Below are 20,522 nucleotides of genomic sequence, written 5' to 3' on the forward strand. Positions count from 1 at the left end.
AAGGAACCTTGACAATGACATTGCAGACAGGGAACTAAAATACAAGGGATTATATGACTTACTCAGTGCCAAAAATGAGTCAATGGCAGAACTAAATATAAGAATTCACACAATCCTGCATCTCCTATTCTTATCAGATCTTTAACTAATACTGTTTGAAGACTCTGTATCCTCATTTGCTGGAAATATTACAATGCAGTGGTATCTTTTCCTTAGGGAGATCTGGGACCTGCTGGTTCACCAGGAGCACCAGGGTTACCAGTGAGTATGTTCATGAAAGAAACAGTTTATTTCTTGGGAAAAGTTGAAAAAAAATGTCAAAGCCTAAAAGATGCTCATCCACACTACTAATTACTATTTGTGGAGTACCAATAGTTTGCTAGAAATTTTATAGACATGTATGAAGACAAGATCCTTGAGCTACAGAGTTTCCAATCTTAACATCAAAGCCTTTTTAATAAAATGATAGGAGAGAATGAGATAAATATGTGATGCAGGTCCGAATTCAAGGTTGCTTATATATACTGTGTCAAAAAGTTTATGAGATTGTTCTGAATGTCCTCAGTTTATTAAAAGGCAAATAAAGAAGCCATTTTATATATTCTTGGAGATAAAAAGGCCTCTGAACATATTTCTAATATGTTGACATTAGGAGATGTCTCTGAAAGGCATTTAAGCTCGCAGGGACCAGCCAGAAATTTTGTTGTAGGTGTAAAGATAAATACAACTGTAAAGGTAAATTTTAAATGTTCATTTCTTTTCCTACATGAAATAAATGCAACTTTTCTTTAGATTGCAATTTCAGTTTGCTTAAAAAAAAAGATATCCTCAGTTTTTCAGCAGGCAGTATGATAACAGCACTCAGTTTATGCAAATAAACTCATTACTATTAAATTTGGGAAGCTCCTAACCAGTTCAGGAACTGTTTTTTAATTGTGAATGTGTATCATGAATTTAAAAAGATAGTGGATATCTGTACATTGTTTCCATTATCCACTGTTCCAATAAGTGAAGAACACCAAGATTAAGCAGTTCAATTTAGTTAAGGTCCTCTAAAATAAGTAAAAAGCAGGGCTTTGGAGCTGTGCTCTGGCTCCGCTTCAGCTCCAGGCAAAAACCTGCAGCTCCACTGCTCTGGAGCTGCAGTTGCTCTGGCCACCCTGGGGATTGCTGCTCGGGCAGTCCCCAGGGCCAGCCGCACTAGCCGCTGCTCAGGCAGTCTCCGTGGCCAGTTGTACCGGCCACTGCTTAGGCGGTCCCCAGGGCCAGCTGCCCCAGGCTGCCCGAGCAGCAGTTGTATGGCTGGCCCTGGGGCTTTTCCAGCTGCAGCCAGTGCTGCTGGCTGCGGGGCTGCCCGAGTGGCTGGCTGCAGAGCCTCTCTAGCAGCAGCTGCTGTGGCTGTCCCCAGGACCACCTGAGCAGCTGGCTCCCGAGCCAGCTGCTTGGGCGACCCTGGGGTCAGCTGCACTGGCCACTGCAGAAGTCACAGAGATCATGGAAAGTCACGGAATCCATGGCTTCTGCTACCTCCAGGACAGACATAAAGCCCTTATATAACTGTTCATTCTCTGTGGATTTCTCAGTGGTTATGTCCCAAGTCATGTTTCAATGTAAAGTATTGTTCTCAATTCTGGCTGGATACAAAATATTTAACGAGTTTGTTTCATCTCTGATGTAAAGCATGCCATTACTTGTGATTCTGTGAAGGCCTGTAAAATAAAGTATTTGCTTTAACATTTTATATTAAACAATTTTCATTCATAAATTGAAAGGTCTATAACAGAATCATTATAGTTTATTAGTCTGGGAAGAACACTGGGAGTTTTTCCAGATATCTTACTTTAGGGGAGATTGGTCCAGTTTGACTGGAATTTGTTCGCTAGAATCTGGGAAAGCCACTTCTTTTCCACTTGGGGACATTAAATATCTTTGTATTTTAAGCTGTTTTCTGAGTAAGAGTTTTAGAGAAGCTCATACTAAGAAGCTAAAAAAAACTCCAGGGCCCCCACTTGCATAGAGCTAATCCTTCATTCCTTATGCAGCCAAAGCTTCTGCAGCAGTCGATGGGTCAGATCCTTAACTGAAGTAAATCATCATATCTCTGTTGGTTTTGTTTCAAAAAGTACAGTTAGAATAAAAGAGTTATGTCCATTACTGACTTGTATTTATCAAATATCAGAAGGAAAAACATTTGTGGGTTTTGTGTTTGTTTGCTTCTTGTGAGTAAACAAGCTGTTCATGTCATTTTTTTTAAACTTCTGAAATGCCTGCTTCAGCATGCCCCTTCATTATATGGTAAGTAGTGGGGGACAAAGGAAGAACATGTGTGGTATTAACTGTTTCAGCTAAGGCAGGGTATCAGAACTCTTTGCTGTAGATACAGAGTTAGTACAGGTCTAATCATGAATCATGTGTTAGGAACTGATGAGTGACAAGATGGAATTAAATGTTAGATGAGTTGGAGGGTACGATAAATTAGGCTCCTTACCTTAAGCAGATGGTGTCCTACAGCGGATGGACACTTTTGAATTAATGATGATACTCTTCACTACCTCGGAAAATTGGTGTAGTCAACTTGTACTTACAATAAATGCCAAGAGGAAGAAGTGGTTTCATTTTGGAAAATGGACAATAGATAAAGTGTTGAAATGCAGCAGGGGAGTAGTAGAACAAGTAGAATCTTATGTGTATCTAAGAAGCCCGATCAGGGCCAACAGTTGCATCAAGGATTAGTTTAAAAGGGGATGTGCCTTAGCCAAAAGTGCTGCACAGAAATTGGTGAAATCATGGACTGAAAAAAACATTACATTTGGTACCAAAATGAAAATTTATCAGACTACTGTACTCACAGTATTACTCTATGGTCTGGAAGCAGCTGCCTTAAATGAAACAGACATCAGAATGCTGGAGGCAGTAAAGGTGAGAGTTCTTTGAAAAGTGGCAGGTGTAAAGAGGAATGATTTAAAGACATTGACAGGAGAGTAGGATGTGAAATGAGGGTATGAGATTAGCCCCAAATTGAAAAGATTATGAAGATGAGGACACTGCAGGAGGAAAACAAATGTTAGGATGCCAAAGAAAAATAATCCAAACACAATCAATGTCAGTGAGATCTGAAAGCCGACCACCAACTAGATAGTGGGATGTGTGCAGGGACATGAGCAGGCTGGGCTTAAGGGAGCAACAAGTCATGGACAGGAAGGAATGAAGATGCTGTACTGCTCCCGTGTCTGCATGGATTCTCTGGGATGAAAATAAGACGACTTGGAGAGTGATTTTCATTAGGCTAAACTAAGCAGTATTTGTTTTTGGACAAGGAATTGGATAAATATGAAACAAAAATAAACAACTGTGTTTAAAAGCATTTCTTACAAAATACTTCTGAAAGGTCTCTGAAAGCATTTAGTGAACTGTTGATTACATGAATATTTTGACCAAATAAGCATAATATTTTCTGTTTCATTTAAAGGAAATGGATATTTTAGGTCTGTTAATTTAGATTTTAAATGTTTCTTTTTGGTCTCCCTCCACAGGGAAAGACTGGATCTCCAGGACCACCAGGAATGCCAGGGGAACCAGTGAGTGCATGTTTGAACTCTGGCTTATTATGTTGCCATTCCTGCATACTAAATATAAAATGGAAGATTTTATATATGTGTGTGTGTTTTGTCTCATTTAAGGGTGAAAGAGGCCCTGTAGGAGACATCGGCTTTCCTGGGCCAGAAGGGCAATCTGGAATACCAGTAAGTAGTTAACTGTATAGCTAGTGTCTCCGATAAGTATAGGCTAGTGGTGGCTAACCCCTCCTGCTGCCTGCACTGCTGTGACTACACTCTACTTTTAGTACACTAGCTCAAATATTGTCTCCTTGAGCTTGGAATCACAACCCCAGCTCCAAGATAGACATACCCTTCATGTGCTCCAATCAGCCTTGTCAGAGATTACAAAATAAATAGATTTGACCCTGATAATATATGGAGAGGTAACCTCAAATGAACATCTGGTGCTGTAGAACCAGGCATTGGTCATGCAGGTCCAAGTTCATGCTGGATGGGGGTTGGGATTGTCATGGGTAATTATCCTGTTGACAAAAAGGATCCCCTGGGGGGGGGGGGGCTGTTTGTTTGTTTGTTTGTTTGTTTGTTTGTTTGTTTGTTTGTTTGTTTGTTTGTTTGTTTGTTTGTTTGTTTGAGTAGGGATGTTAATCCAAGAATTCATATAGAAAATGGGGCTTCACCTAAATGAAGAGGTCAAATTTTCAAAAAGTGTCTTTACCCAGTGTTTGCCATTGTACTGAATAGAAACTGGTGTGTGTTGAGCACCTTTTAAAATCTGACCCTACAGCCTCAAATTCATTTAATTAGTAAAAATAATAATAGTTATTTCTATTCTGGTAGTACCCAAGGGATCAGGCAGGACCAGGAAGCTAGCTAGCTGAAAGATGGGTCACTATGTACAATATTTAACTGTCTCGGAGCAGCAACTTGTCCTTCTGTTTTTCTGTAAAGTACAATGCACACAAGTGACTCTTACTAAATAATAAATAAATAGCAATAGTTGTAACGTTATATGGAGTTAAAGGTGGTTAGGAGTAACAATAAAGTCAGTATTGCCAAGCCCAAGCATTAAAAAAATCATGAGCCAGCCCCCCAAAAATGTTGAGATGGGTGTAAAAAACATGAATTTAAATATATATACATGCATTGTGGCTTTTGAGTCTTGGGGTTCACTTGGATCTTATTATTCTCTTATAATTGCTTGACTCTAGAAAAGCACTAGATATCACAAGACTCACAATAAAATTGCAAGAGTTAGCAACACTGTACAGTAGTTTTATGTCACATATTAATCTAATAATACAGTTGTCACCAGTGGCTAATGCTGCATTTGTGCTCACGAGCCCAAGAGCAGACAGAGTCAGAGTGAGAGGTGCAGGTTCATTGAACATCTCTTTAAACCCTACAAATTCAGCCATAAAGTAACAAAACTCTAATAGCAATATTTAAATTGCAGTCTAACAGGGAGGAGTAATTGTAAAAATATTGTGTGTGTGTTTTGTTAGGGTTATATTTTCTTTCTTTAACGTAGAAACAGATTTTATTCCTCTTGGCATTGCAGTCAATACAGGTATAATGGATGAGCTGGCCTCCCTGTTACTTTAGCACCTCATTAACAAAATATTTTGAGCTAAGCTCTGATTCAGAATCTTTATAAGTGGTCAGGTTGGTAGAAAGAATATGGCTGGGTTTTGAGAGCCTAGGCTGAGTCTGATGGGCTGGCATTTATAACTAAGAATATCATTTTTTAAATTGGGCAATGTGGAAGTAAGTGAGCAAGGTTATAAAACCTGTATAGAACCTGTACTTATTCTACTTTACTTTCTTCCATGTCAAATTTACCCAGTTTAAAACGTCGTCTGAAACTCTACATTCATTAATGCAGCCCCAAAGCTGTAGTAGTGACTGCCATTGCCACTGGGGATAAAATTTAGGAGATCTCCAGAGAGAGAGAGAGAGAAATCTATTCCTCATCTCCCTCAACATGATCCCTCTCCCTGCCTCAGTCAATTTACTGTATGAGCAAATGCATAGTCCTCAAGGAATTGCATTTATAGTGTGCAAGGAAAATACTCTCCATGTGCATATTCCTCAAATTCTTCCTTCTCACTCAGCAGAACCACACTGATTCTGCTGCATCTGGGGCCCTCTGTGACTGTGTGGAGAGGGCTCTGTATTTATCACAAACTTAATTCAAATATTTCCGGGTTATTTAGAACAATGGGCACTTAGGTTGGTTTATAGCTTTACCTTCAACTTCCCTTTTCATCTGTTCTCTGAAATGTTGCAGCAATTAAGGGCCAATAGCTACAATAAGAGCAATGTGTGCCATATGTTAGTGCATGTGTAGAATTGGGAACATTTGCATTCAGTTCCATATCCATGTTGTGGAAAACAAGTCACACCATCTGTTTGGTTCAAACAGTCTGAGGTCTTTTATTGAATACAAGTATGCAGGGAGAGGGAAACAGAGATGGTCACACATAGGTACCACCCTGGTCTCTCTCTGTCCTGCCCCTATAATACCAGTCTTATATAGGTTACAAATCCAAGCCAAATGATATATTTCCTTATTTTTATCACTCAAGCATTGTTAGTAAAGCCTTATAAGGAGATAAAATAAAACTGTTTCATAATTAGTACTGTGCTGATGCACTTTGTTATTATCAAGATCTGCGGTTTGATTGTGGCAGCGTCTTATCTAAGGGCTTTTGCAGGGTTGCGGGGGGATTGCATATAATGGACAGCTAGGAACTTTTGGCCCTTTAGCTTTTTTCTAGCTAGAGGTTGGACTAGTCCGTTATCCGGGTCAAATGCCACTGCCCAGCATACGCAAATGCTTAGCTTAAGCTAAGTCTTACAGGATGCAGGCCTGTAGGCCTCTTGCATTACCGCTCTTGCCTATGTTGCATATAGTGCATAGATCTTGCCGCAGACTGGAATTGGATAGGGTCAACAATAATTTTCCCCCACATCCATAAAACTGACTCTGACTTGCAGAATTCCAAATTCAGTTGTCTTTCAAAATTGCATCATCATAGAATAAAGTGTTGACTAAGATGTTATTTTACCTCCTCATCTCCAATCTAGCATGTTGTGGCAGTGCAGTTTAAGCTCAAACTTTCTTGTCCGTCACATCTTCCAGCTCTTTACACTTGACTTCAGCCGTCACCAAAACACAAACGTCTGACTCAGCTATTTATCTTTACAAATATTTATTAGTGCCATCACAGATCTAAAAGTTTTTCTTGCCTGTTTCTTATTTTTTAACGCATTTATTTACCTGCGGTTATAGTAAATTGTTAAAACATAGTTTTCTCTTTATAGGGAATAAATGGAAAAGATGGATTGCCAGGACCTCAGGTAGGAAAACATAATTTGGAATGGTTTCAGAGTAGCAGCCGTGTTAGTCTGTATTCGCAAAAAGAAAAGGGGTACTTGTGGCACCTTAGAGACTAACAAATTTATTTGAGCATAAGCTTTTGTGAGCTACAGCTCACTTTATCAGATGCATCTGATAAAGTGAGCTGTAGCTCACGAAAGCTTATGCTCAAATAAATTTGTTAGTCTCTAAGGTGCCACAAGTACTCCTTTTATAATTTGGAATGTTAATATATTTCATATTTCACAGGTAATGTAACTGTTGGTCCTAGACAATTACTTTCAGCTGTGTTAATAAATTAATGTATAATCAAGTTGTTAAGCAAGGTATGTTACATTTTCAAAAAAAATTATTTTCAGGGTCAGATGGGAAGAGCAGGTGACAGAGGTCCCAAAGGAGAACGTGTAAGTCTTGGTGTAATAATCCTTTCTAGTATATACCATTATTTGACTTTGCACTTTTGAGAACATCCAGATGTCTGTCTAATATACTTTTAAATCTTTGAGACAAAAGCAACAAATATTTTTTGTGAGAACTCTATAAGTGTCGGCTTTTAGGTCGTGAGAAGTTCAGGACCAGAGGCCCCCCTGAATTGGGGAACTAGAATTTTAGAGGAAAAATTCAGCATTTGTGAAGAAAAAAGGTTTGTAACATTTTTTCCCAGCAAAGATGGCCTTGACAATATAAATCAATCACTAGGTTGGAAAGGAACAAGCAGCGAAGCTCTACTGCAGCAATGGGCAGTTGAGGGAGCAATAAAGGTTCCCCCCTTCACTCCCCAGGAACCCAGCACACACATATGTTTTATATAAAATGATTCAGTTAAGTCTGAGTCAGGCAGTCAAGAAATCATCTCAGTTAGGCAGCCCCGTGCATAGCAGTGTGATTATCGTGCCCTGGAATCAGTTATATTTTGGGGAGGTGACAAAAAATTATTTTGCAGGCTCACCCAAAAATGCTAGTTCTAGTTCTGTCTCCATCAGCAGTTCTCCACTGGTGATGTGTCTCTGTTCCTCAGAAATAAAGCCCCACAATTGCAGTGTAACATCATCATCAACACATTTTAGTTGGAGAATCAGAAAATCCTGTCCCTAGGGTGGGAATGGCGAACTGCGGCCACTTGGAACTGCGGGGGACTGTGCCTGCGGACGGTCAACGTCAGCAAAATGTCTTGCAGCCCACAATCAGATTACCCTGATGGACCAGAGGTTGTCCCCCACTGCCCTAGGGTAACTTGTGAGGAGGAACTAAAGATTATAATGTGGAGAAAGAATGAAGTTTGTGTCATTTTTAAAACATTTTCCGCCTGTGTGGATTAACATTTTGCAATTTTCTATTCTCGCCTTTAAAAATAAAGGACCCAAATGAAACTTATGAGCCACCTTCTTATTAAACATTCCACTATCTACAGTGTTATATTACTATACCTTGACCTTTACGGTGTTCTTTAATTTTATTGATTCTCCATACAATTAGTATCCTTTGAGATAAAGGAAATGGCCACCCAAACAAAGGTTGGACACTAAAACATACATTGGGTGCCCTTACAACTTTTCTGACTCTTTGAAAGTGTCAACTAGTTCTAGCAGTACTTAAATATAATTGACGGGATTCTGAGCAGCGTGGCTGCATTGGGGCAGAGGAGCCCACAAGAAGCAGCTTCAGCTTCACCATTCTGCACAGTAGACATTCCTGTGCTGCGTACACTCTGCTACTAAGGAGTAAGATGCTAAAAAGAGGGGGGGGGTCATGGCCCTTGCTCCTCTCTGCACCAGAGTTGGACTCTGACACTAGGGGGAGAAATCAGTTCCATCCTAGCGGATGGAGTAGATTGTATACCTTTGCCCACAAAAAAGCCCAGGAGCAATTATGCCTGCCTCTGCTGCTCTTCTTGGAGCACAACTTATCTCCGTGTGCACTGTGTGGAAGAGCCGTACTTAAAACATTCATTCACTTTTTAGAGATAATGATGGTTCCAGTGGTACTTGCCATTTTAATTATAAAGAACCTCTCATAATCTTGTAAAACAGAAGGACCGTGAATGCACCCACTGTACTTCTGTGTTTACACAAGGAGGATGAAATTAGCCTCCTCTCTTGGAATCGCTTTTTCAAATTCTGCAGTTGATCTGCAAACACTAGTCCCATTGATGTCAACTGGAGATTAGTATGTGGAACAATTGCAGAATGTACAATAGAAGTCTGCATTGCAGATAAGAGATCCGCAGTGCCAATTGGAGAGGAGAAATTTAGTTGGAGTTAGGTATTAAAGCCCTGCTCCTGTAAGAGAGATTGCAATGATTACAGAAAATAGCACAAGTCAGTTCATTCTTGCAACTGCCTCCCTTGATTTCTCTCATTCCTAGCACCAATATACCTTCTTCAGGTTGAGAGCAGCTGTAATGATTATAAAATAAGAGAAGCATTAATCCTTCAAGGGCAGAATGAAAAGGAGAAAATGTTTATAGTGTTGAGGATTTCATATCTGAGGATTTGTAGAGTCCAGTTTGAGAAGGAATGGGACCAAGGTGGGTGCATGTAGGCTGAGATAACCGTACATTCACCTTAGGTGATTAGACACTGCAATGATAGGTACTTTATAAATGGCATACAACTTGAGATGGCACTGGATGGCATTTATAAATCCTAATGACTAAGTCACTTCATCTGGCTCTGTCATCTGATTTGACTCATGCACCCAGACCAGAACCATGTTGGCATCCTGTGAAATAACCAGGTTTTTTTTTAAAAAAAATGCTATTTCAGGACTTCAGTAATTTTTTGATGTAATTTTATTGGTAGAACTTCAGAATCACTTTTTTTATTAAGTTAGAATATGCCCAGTATAGTATTTTTAAATTGCTGTGGTATTATTAAAATACTGTAGACTCCCAGAAGTGCTTCTATCAGATCACCTGTGCCCTGCAATAGAACCTTTGTCAAAGAGAAATCAGCATTTCTAAATTTTTTGGTGAAACCCTTATCCAGGCTTAAACTACTTAATTCTAAACCAGTAAAATGGTAATTATATATATATTTGTGTCACTGAAACTCTTAAATCAGGCTTCTTGTAAATCTACTTTATTTCAGGTTCCTATTTTGTTCATAGTCTAATTTGAATTCATAATGATGGCAAAGCAGAATTGGGTCTGTTGAAGTTTCTTCCAGGCCCAACTTCAATCTAAAAAAGAGAAATCATACCGATGGTTATTCTTCCAGCTTTCAGTACACTCACTCCAGAACAGGATTTTCTCATCAGTCTCATTTTAGAATGCTTCTCTGGCATTCAGTTTGCCAAGGAAAAACTAGTACATTGCGCCTGATCCTTCAGTCCTTATTCAAGCAGAACTCCCATTAGAATCAGGAAGGAGCCCATTTTATGAAGATTGTAGGAGATCTGTATCTGGGGATGACATCAGGATCCTTCCCCTACTTTAGATTTTTCAAGATGCTCCAGTCGTTTCCTGTATGCTTTAGGAAGTCTGCAAGAGAGAAGCCCTCTCCTATAAATCTTAGATGCTTCGTACTTGAGAAAGCACTTTTGTCTCCACTCTCTGCAGAGCTCCTAAACTGCATCAGCGCTGGGCTTCTTCAGCCACATCCTTCAAAGCAGGCATAATCCTTTTCCTAGTCTCTTCCCCATCTTACAAGTTCCACAATGACTGAGACAAGGATTCCACTGGAACCTTCATTGCATTTATTATTTATTAGTAGCATCTGGGCAACTAGCCATGGACCAGGACCCCACAGTTTTCTGTGCTGTTAAATACTTGCACACCTTACAAAGGTGAATTAGCTGGATTAATTATGCATGTGCAGCAAAGCCGCCTTCAGATGTATTATATTGTTTTCACCCAAAAATACAATACGCATGCTCAGTAGACTTCCATGAGAACCTAAATGGTTGCAAATTAATGTGCTTCAGTAATACTGACAGAGAAGCTGTCTAAAAAACGTCATGTTAATGTATTCTCTGAATACATAGCTATAAGAGAATGTTATTGTGCCACTCTGATGTCTTAAATGTGCACTACTGTTAGCAGTTTGGGACAGGTTACATTGATAGATTGGTGACAGGTTTCAGAGCGGTAGGCATGTTAGTCTGTATCAGCAAAAACAATGAGGAGTCCTTGTCGCACCTTAGAGACTAACATATTTATTTGGGCATAAGCTTTTGTGGGCTAGAACCCACTTCAACAGATGCATGGAGTGGAAAATACAGGAGCGGGTATAAATACACGAAAAGATGGGAGTTGCCTTACCAAGTGTGAGGTCAGTCTAATGAGACAATTCAATTAACAGTAGGATACCAAGGGAGGAAAAATAACCTTTGTAGTGGTAATGAGAGTGGCCCATTTCAAACAGTTGACAAGAAGTTGTGAGTAACAGTAGGGGGAAATTAGGTTTAGGTTTTGTAATGACCCAACCACTCCAAGTCTTTATTCAGGCCTAATGCGATGGTGTCCAGTTTGCAAATTAATTCCAGTTCTGTAGTTTCACGTTGGAGTTTGTTTTTGAAGTTGTTTTGTTGAAGAATTGCCACTTTTAGGCTGTTTTTGAGTGACCAGGGAGATTGACGTGTTCTACTGGTTTTTTAATGTTATAATTCCTGATGTCAGATTTGTGTCCATTTATTCTTTTGCGAAGAGAATACAACAAAAGTTATTTTCCCCCCTTAGCATCCTACTGTTAATTGAATTGTCTCATTAGACTGACCTCACACTTGGTAAGGCAACTCCCATCTTTTTATGTATTTATACCTGCTCCTATATTTTCCACTCCATGCATCTTATGAAGTGAGTTCTAGCCCATGAAAGCTTATGCCCAGATTAATTTGTTAGTCTCTAAGGTGCCACCATTGGGTGGTGAGGTTACAGGGTTTGGGGATTCTTCTTCGAGTGCTTGCTCATGTCGATTCCATTCTAGGTGTGCGCACACCCACGAGTGCGGCTGTCGGAGATATTTGCCTTAGTGGTACCCGTAGGGTCAGCTGTGGCACCCTCTAGAGTGCAGCGCTCATGCCGCAGTATATTAGGCATCACCAGCCCATGCCCTCTCAGTTCCTTCTTACTGCCTATGGCAGTCAGTCAGAGCGCCTCTCTTGCTTGACAAGAGCTAGAAGTTTTCGTCTCTTGGACTTCAGGCCTTCGGGCCTCTTGTACATTGTTGATAGTGTTAAGTAGTTGTTAAGTGTTAGATAGTTAGGGTCACAGCGGGGACCTTGCCCCAGACGGGGCATGCCGCGGGCTCCTGAGTTTAAGCCCTGCTCGGACTACAGCAGGACTGTGCCTGTGGGTGACCACAATAACAGCTGCCTTAAGTGCTTGGGGGAGTCACACATCAAGTAGCATTGCTGGATCTGCAAGAACTTTCAGCCCCACACCCAAAAGGAGAAGGATATTCACCTCAGGGCTCTCCAGATGGAGTTTGCCCTCTGTCCGGCTTCCGAGCCTTTCACGCAGGCCGCACCGAGTGCCCCAGTCTTCATGCACAGTGCACCTGGCTCTTCCCAGCACTGTTCGCCATTGCCAGTATCAAAGAAAAGGCTAAAAAGCTGTCTCTAGCACCGAGCAAGAAGGGCCAGGGGTCATCCAGCAAAGGGCCCAGGTCCGCCTGCCACCCTTCTCCGGAGCCACGCAAGCGTGCCTCCACGACTGGGGCTCGTAGCCCCCTTAAAGTTCCACCACCGACTCCTAAGAGCGGTATGGGACCCACAACCCTGCCTGCACCATCGTCATCCCAAGCCCAGGCACTGAGAGAGCTCAGGTCTCCACCTTGGTGCTTCAGGAACAGGCTAAGGCTCACCGAGAAGGCAAGCCTGCCGCTAAGACCCCTCAAGGGGCGTGGGAGCACCGGCAGTCACCAGACAAGAAACATCGATCTCCACTGCATAGAGAATCCAGAGACAGGTACCAATCTCGTCTTCGGTCACCCTGACTCTCCTCCCGGTCTCCTTGGCACTACTGTCTGGTACAGGGTCGATGCTCCCCATACTATGACCAACATCATTCACCCTCTCACTGATCTACCTCTAGACGTTGGTCCCAATTGTCGGCACCATGGGAATGCTGCCCATCTTATTGCTGGTTTCCATGACACCGGTCCCCCCAACACTGATCTCCCCAACACCAGGACCACACTCCCCGATACAGTCACTGGTCAATTAAGCCTGGCCAGCAATCACTGGTAGCTCTGACCAGTAAACAGACTCAGGCATTGACAGCTCCTCCCTGGTAACTAGAAGGTTGTTCCTCTGGCACAGAGGCTCAGTTCAGCCCATCGCCCAGTCTCAACGACAGGATTGGGCCCCGCAGGACCTTCCTGGGCTAGCCCCCCGGAAGACTTTAGAGAACATCAAGCCTTTCTGTGGTGGGTGGCCGAGAACTTGGGGCTTAAGGTGCAGAGATGACTGAGCATCCTTTTCAATGTCCTCTCAGCCTCCACGCCTGCCTGGGACGCCCTGCCCATACACGACGGGATCCTCAAGATTTCCAAGTCACTGTGGCAGATTCCATCCTCAGTCCTGCTCACCACAAAATGGGCCGAGAAAAAATATTTTGTGCCAACCAAAGATTTTGAGTACCTTTATACCCACCCACTCCCGGGCTCGCTGGTTGTGTCTGCAGCCAACGAAAGGTTCCCACTGCCTCTACTCTCAAAAATAAAGAAGCCAAAAATCTCTATTTATTTGGCAGAAAAAATTATTCAAAAGCTAGCCTACAATTCTGGGTGGTGAACCATCAGGTCCTGCTGGGCCAATACAATTTTGATCTTTGCGACAGTCTTAAAAAGTTCCAGGATTCCTTCCTGAGGGTCAGGCTCAGGAGTTTGGCACCCTGGTTAAGGAAGGTACCACGGCAGCCAAATGTTCCCTGCAGATGGCATGGGACTCAGCAGCGAGGGTGGTCGCATTGGCTGTGGTCATGCGACTCAGCTTCTGGCTCCAGACGGCGGGCCTCTCCCAGGAGATGCAGGCCTCAATTCAGGACCTCCTCATTGACGGAGTTGGGCTGTTCTCTGATCAGATGGATGCCAGGCTACACGGGTTGAAGGACACTACGGCTACCCTTCGCTCGTTGGGCATGCATACCCCACAGTCTGCCAGAAAGCCATTCTGGCCTCCGCTGCCGTCGAGACCTTGGCAAGTCCATCAGGGATCTGTAAGAAGAAGGGACGCTGAGTTTAGCCATCACCTCCCTTCTTCCTCCCACTCACTTGCCAAGCCCAGACCCGCTAAGTACCTGAGGGGCCAAAAGTGGTTGTTTTGAAGGTGTGTTCGGTAGCGATGCCCCAATCATCCAGACGGATTCTGCCCATCCTTTCCTCAACTGCCTTTCTCCCTACCGCTCAACCTGGTCACGGGTTATGTCAGACCACTGGGTCCTGGACACAGTAGCTCGAGGCTATACCCTGCAGTTTTTGGAAACCTCTCCTTCCTGCCCCTTGCTTCCCCATCCCTCTTCAGGGACCCCTCTCACAAACAACTCCTGGTTCGGTAAGTCAACAAGCTCCTGGAGTTGGAGGCTGTGGAGGTGGTTCCTCAGGAAATAGAAGGAAGAGGATTCTACTCCCGATACTGCCTAATTCCAAAGGCCAAGCGGGGCCTCAGACCCATCCTGGACCTACGTGGCCTCAACAAGTCTCTCAGGAAGTTGAAGTTCCGCATGGTCTCCCTGGCCTCCATTATTCCCTCTCTGATCTGGGGGACTGGTATGCCGCTCTCAATTTAAAGGATACTTACTTCCATGTCTCCATATTCCCAGGACACAGACATTTCCTGCTTTTCATAGTGGCCGGGCGTCACTTCTAGTTCACAGTGCTACCCTTTGGCCTGTCCTCGGCCACCAGGGTGTTCATGAAATGCTTGACGCCAGGAGCAGCTTACTTCAGATGTTTGGGGGTCCAGATCTTTCCATCCCTCGACGAATGGCTCATCAAGGCCAGGTCTCCGGAGCAGATGCAAAGAAACCTCGATCTGGTGCACTCCACCTGCAGCAACCTGGGCCTGTTAATAAACATAGAAAAGTCCATGGTAACGCCAGTCCCACAAATAGAGTTTATCGGAGCAGTTCTCGACACCACACGAGCCAGGGTCATCTTTCTGGAAGCACGCTTTCAGGCCACATTAGATCTCATTGTCCACGTAAGGAGGCATCCGATCACCACGGCCCACACAGCTGATGGGCCACATGGCAGCATGCACATACGTGGTCAGTCGTGCCCAGCTTCATCTGCAACCCCTGCAGACATGGCTGACAATGGTTTACATTCCCAGCAGACACCCCCTGGACCGAGTGGTCACGGTACCGAACCACGTCCTCTTGTCCATGGACTGGTGGCTGGACCCCAAGTCAGTGCTGCAGGGAGTTCCCTTTGTGTCCCCATCACCATAGCTCACCGGGGTCTTGGACGCGTCGGTCCTGGGCTGGAGGGCCCACCTGGGTAAGCTCAACACCCAGGGTCACTGGCTGCAGTATAATATAGCCCTTCATATCAACATCAGGGAGCTCAAGGTGGTGCGCCTGGCCTGTCAGGCCTTCTTGCCCCACCTGAGAGGCAAGGTGGTGCAGGTTCTCACAGACAATTTTGCGTGTGGCATGCCATCCATCTGGTGGCCGCCCACCTACCTCCATGGTCAGGAACGCTGATGTATGCCTTTCCGCCCATGCCGTTTATCCACAGGGTCCTGCTAAAGGTAAAGCAAGACAAAGCATCTGTCATCCTCATAGCCCTGGCCTTGCCAGGACTGGTTCAGCATGCTGCTGAGTCTTTCGGTGACTGACCTGCTGCAGTTACCTCTCCAGCCAGATCTGCTGTCCCAGAACCACAGCAATCTGCTGCAACCAAACCTGGCATTGCTGCACCTGATGGTGTGGCTGCTGCATGGCTAACTACAGAAGAGCAGAGGGCCGCCACATGGTCGTCCATTCATACGTTCACATCACACTATGTGTTGACCCGGCAGGCTCAAGATGACGCTGGCTTTGGCAGATCAGTGCTACAAGCTCCCACGACGGTGCACTCTGAGCCCGCCTCCATTGATACTGCTTGCAAGTCACCTAGAATGGAATCGACACAAGCAAGCACTCGAAGAAGAAAAACGGTTACCTACCTTTCATCACTGTTGTTCTTCGAGATGTGTTGCTCATGTCCATTCCATTACCCAGCCTCCTGCCCCTCTGTCGGAGTTGTCAGCAAGAAGGAACTGAGAGGGTGTCGGCTGGCAGCGCCTGATATACCATGGCATGAGCGCGGAACTCTACAGGGCGCCACAGCCGGCCGTACGGGAACCACTAAGACAAAAATCTCTGACGGCCGGCATGTGGGCACGCACACAATTAGAATGGAATGGACATGAGCAACACATCTCGAAGAACAACAGTTACAAAAGGTAGGTAACTGGGGGTTTTTTTTGCAGTTACAGCCTTTCCACAGTTCATTATGTCTGCACACTTACCAACGACAATTTAAACCCCAGTCAGAAATTCATTATGATTTCAATTAATTCAGTAAAATATCACAAATCACAAGGGTCTTTATACTGAAGCTCTAATTACAGTGATTAATAAGCTCTAACTCATTGGAAATCAGAGATTTGGTCAAATGACTGATAAAAAGAGATCTCTAACAGTACATCCTTCCCTTTCTCTGTGTCCTTTTTATCATGCAGTCTTTAAGTATGTGTTCTTACTCCTACAATGTACAGTTACAATTTTACTGTGAGTGAGTAATACTTCAAACCTCTGTATAGTTAACCAGTACTTCATTGTATTGCAGTCTATTAATCCATCTAATAAACTTGTTTACTTTACTCTTATTACTGTACATTAAGGATTTCATCCAAAAAAGTTAATAAATTCTTTGTTCTAGTCGCTTCCAATAGTGTAACTTAACATTAACTTTAAGTGGTTCAGCAAGGAGAGTCAGTGACCCTTAAGGGCCATCAGTTGTTCATTAGCAGTCCAAATGCATGACTTGCTGCATTCTGTTCCACAGCTTAAGTTCAGCAGACTAATAACAAATATATTCAGTCATTTTTAAAGATGTAATTCCTTCATACAAAACAAATCAAGTGACGTCTCAGCCAGAAACACAAGACCTGATGAAAGCTGTTGCTGGCTGAAACATTGACCTTTGATTTGTTTTGTTTTCAGGGAAGTAAATCGTTAAAAACAAAAAGAAAAGGAGTACTTGTGGCACCTTAGAGACTAACAAATTTATTTGAGCATAAGCTTTCATGAGCTACAGCTCACTTCATCGGATACAACTTCTTCTATCTGCTATTATTTTGATGAATTGAAACTGTGGAACACACCAAGTCCAGAAAAACATATGCACTTAATTTCTTATAGTTTTACCATCAAGGTCAAATACCAAATCTGTTCAAATGTCTACTGTATTTCTTTTCTCTAATTTGTGCCTGGTATATTAAGTCTATATATTCCTTATTACAGTATCATGACAATGGCACATAAATACCCCACTGATTTATTATCAACTGACTCAGTAGAAACTGTAAAAAGAAAAGGAGGACTTGTGGCACCTTAGAGACTAACAAATTTATTTGAGCATAAGCTTTCGTGAGCTACAGCTCACTTCATCGGATGCATTCAGTCACACAACATTATGCAAATCACTGAATTTAGCCTTATGGAGTGGAAATCTATCAACTTCATGAAAAAACTCATACAGATACAGACAGACATCATCTTCCTTTCCAAATGCAAACAGATGGACATCATACCAAAAGGACTGAAGGTAAAAAATCCATTCTGACAGCTTGTGCCACACGCTCTCAAAGAAAGTGCAGAACCACCTTATCAACATCCTCTACAGCAAACAGGGAAAGATTAAAGAATGAGCTTTCAAAACTGGATACTCTCATAAAAAAACAACCTTCCACACAACATTATGCAAAGTAGAAACTGTGTTGCTATGATATATTTCTTTCCCTTCCCTTTTTGTGTGCACTAGAGCAGAAGTGGCCAAAATATGGCCTATGGGACAAATGCAGCCCACAGAGTTCTGCAATGCATCATATGGCTACACTCAGTTTAATAGGGAGGAATGTCCCATTGAGAACACAAGTCAAATTCCAGTGCAGCTCCCATTTAGGCACAGCTTGTAGATACTTGCGGTACTGAATGCTAATTCGTATTCAGCTCCCCTTAACATTTCATTGAACTACTAGCGTTTAGCAATTTTTTTCTCTTTACAGTATAACTCCTGTTAGCCTATTTATATGTATCTTGTATCCCTTCTACCCTGTTTCATGTGTTACCCTCTACAGCAGGGGTGGGCAAACTTTTTGGCCTGAGGGCCACATCAGGAAATAGAAACTGTATGGCGGGCCATGAATGCTCACAAATTTGGGGTTAGGGTGCGGGAGGGGGTGAGGGCTCTGGTTGGGGGTGTGGGCTCTGGGGTGGGACTGGGGAAGAGGAGTTTGGGGTGTAGGAGGGTGCTCTGGGCTGGGACCGAGGAATTCGGAGGGCGTGAGGGGGATCAGGAGTGCGGGAAGGGGTGCAGGTTCCGGCTGGGGGTGCAGACTCTGGGGATGAGAGGTTTGGGGTGCAGCAGGGTGCTTCGTGCTGGGATCGAGGGGTTTGGAGAGCGAGAGGGGGATCAGGGCTTGGGCAGGGGGTTGGGCCATGGGGAGAGGCTCAGGCGTGCAGGCTCCGAGCGGCGCTTACTTCAAGCGGCTCCCAGAAGCAGTGGCATGTCCCTTCTCTGGCCCCTACACATGGAGCGGGGCCATGCGGCTGCTTCTGGGAGCCACGCGGTGCGGCCCCCAACCCTGCACCCCAGAGCAGGGCCGTGCCACGGCTTCCGGGAGCCGTGTGGTGCGGCCCCCGCCCCAGTGCCCCAGGAGGGGCTTGTGGACCGGCTTAAAACGGCTCATGGGTCGGATCCGGCCCGCAGGCCGTAGTTTGCCCACCCCTGCTCTACAACCTGCTGCTATTAGGGTCTGCTGTAAGTCTTCACTAGAGAGAGAGAGGAAGGTTAGGCTTTCTGTGGTTCTAGTCGTTCAATAGTTTGACCTGATCCCATGTGATTTTAGGCAAGTCATTCAGTCTCTGTGGGCCTTAGATCCCCATAATCAAATGTGGATGATAGTCCTACCTCAAGGCGTGTTGTGAGGATTAATTAAAGATTGTGAGGCGCTCAGATACTATGGCAGAGGGGACCATAAAAGTGTGATCGATTGATAGAAAGAAAACTGCTAGGCTCTTGATCAAGCATAACGATCCAAGAGCTTTTAATTTTATTTTCATTGATCTTAGAGAGAGACCATGTTCTGAAACCCAGTAATGCTTGGTGTTATCCTTCTGAATGGTCTTTTATTTCATTCTTGTACATCAACATTTTCTTCAGGGGTGCTGGAACAATTTGTACAGTGGGGGTGCTGAGAGCCATTGAACCAAACTGTAAACCCTGTATATGATGTAAACCACGTCAAGTCAGGGGATGCAGCAGCACCACCAGCACCCTCACTTCCAACACCTATGATTTTCTTTGTCATTGAATGTAAACATTACAACAAAGAAAGCATCAGCTTCTGAATCGTTTTCCAAATACGATTACCTCTCCAAATGGACATCCAGTGTCATTCAGGAGAGAAGAAGTTTCTTCCCAACATTCTTGATTGAGTTTTCACATTGGTTGATTAATATATAACAACAATCTTCTCTATGATTCTTATTTTGAATAGGGAGATCAAGGTATTCCAGGGGACAGAGGTCCACAAGGTGAAAGAGGAAAACCTGGCCTTCCAGGAGAAAAGGGGGTTATAGGACCTACTGGACCACCAGGAGACAGAGGCTACCCAGGATCACCAGGTCATCACGGTTCCCCAGGTCCTCCAGGTCTTCCGGTAAGAAAATAAAGAGCTCTGGTTGGTTGCTGGTGGAACCTAGAGAAATAAACGCTGTGTGTTCTGGGGAGCAGAAATGAATCCATACATATCCAGTACAACACATCACAAATGCTGAAGTTACTTTGAGCTGTGTAATTGTTCAGTTATCAAAAGAAAAAAAATCAGTGCAAACAATCAAGACATCATTTTTAGTCTTCCTTTTTTGTTTGATGGTTTGTTAGTGTTCTTTACCTGAACTGTGGTAGCCTCTGCTAGACTGAAAATAGCTTAAGTTCAATTAATTAAATTTTGCTTTTGACAAATTGGATAGATGATTACTCAATACAATTAGTTTTATAAGTGAAGCTTCATAAAATAAAGACCTAAAATATAAGCTAAAGTATGTAAGAAAGAAACACATCCCAGCCCTCTCCCCAGAAATTAATACCTAAAAATAACACTAAATACTTCCTATTGCTGCATTGCTTCATTCACATGCCATCTGTTTTTTTCCACACACACACCATTGTGTTCTGAATATTTATTAACTTGGAAGACACAATCATTCAGACAATGGATATTTCACCCTCCTATGGTTTGAGTTATTCATCATATCAGCATTGATGATATTATTTTTGTTATTGTTATTTATTTTTTGTACTAAAGTAGCTAGTCCCCAATCAAGATTAGCATCTCATTGTGCTACAGGAACACAGAATAAGAGACAA

The 20,522-nt window shown here is 43.3% G+C and overlaps 1 protein-coding gene across 4 annotated transcripts in view; it reads left to right on the top strand.

Annotated features, from left to right (window-relative positions):
- The window catches only part of COL19A1 (collagen type XIX alpha 1 chain), a 337,142-nt gene that overhangs the window by 286,726 nt on the left and 29,894 nt on the right, over positions 1-20,522 (top strand). For all 4 annotated transcript variants that reach the window (XM_073336362.2, XM_078852102.1, XM_078852101.1 and 1 more), the window contains 6 exons: positions 217-261; positions 3,534-3,578; positions 3,681-3,743; positions 6,885-6,920; positions 7,299-7,343; positions 19,651-19,812. In XM_073336362.2, coding sequence (XP_073192463.1) covers positions 217-261; positions 3,534-3,578; positions 3,681-3,743; positions 6,885-6,920; positions 7,299-7,343; positions 19,651-19,812 — 396 coding nt within the window. The remainder of the gene's footprint in view (positions 1-216; positions 262-3,533; positions 3,579-3,680; positions 3,744-6,884; positions 6,921-7,298; positions 7,344-19,650; positions 19,813-20,522) is intronic.

Source organism: Lepidochelys kempii, chromosome 3, assembly GCF_965140285.1.
Source record: "Lepidochelys kempii isolate rLepKem1 chromosome 3, rLepKem1.hap1, whole genome shotgun sequence".
NCBI classification, from domain to species: Eukaryota; Metazoa; Chordata; order Testudines; family Cheloniidae; genus Lepidochelys; species Lepidochelys kempii.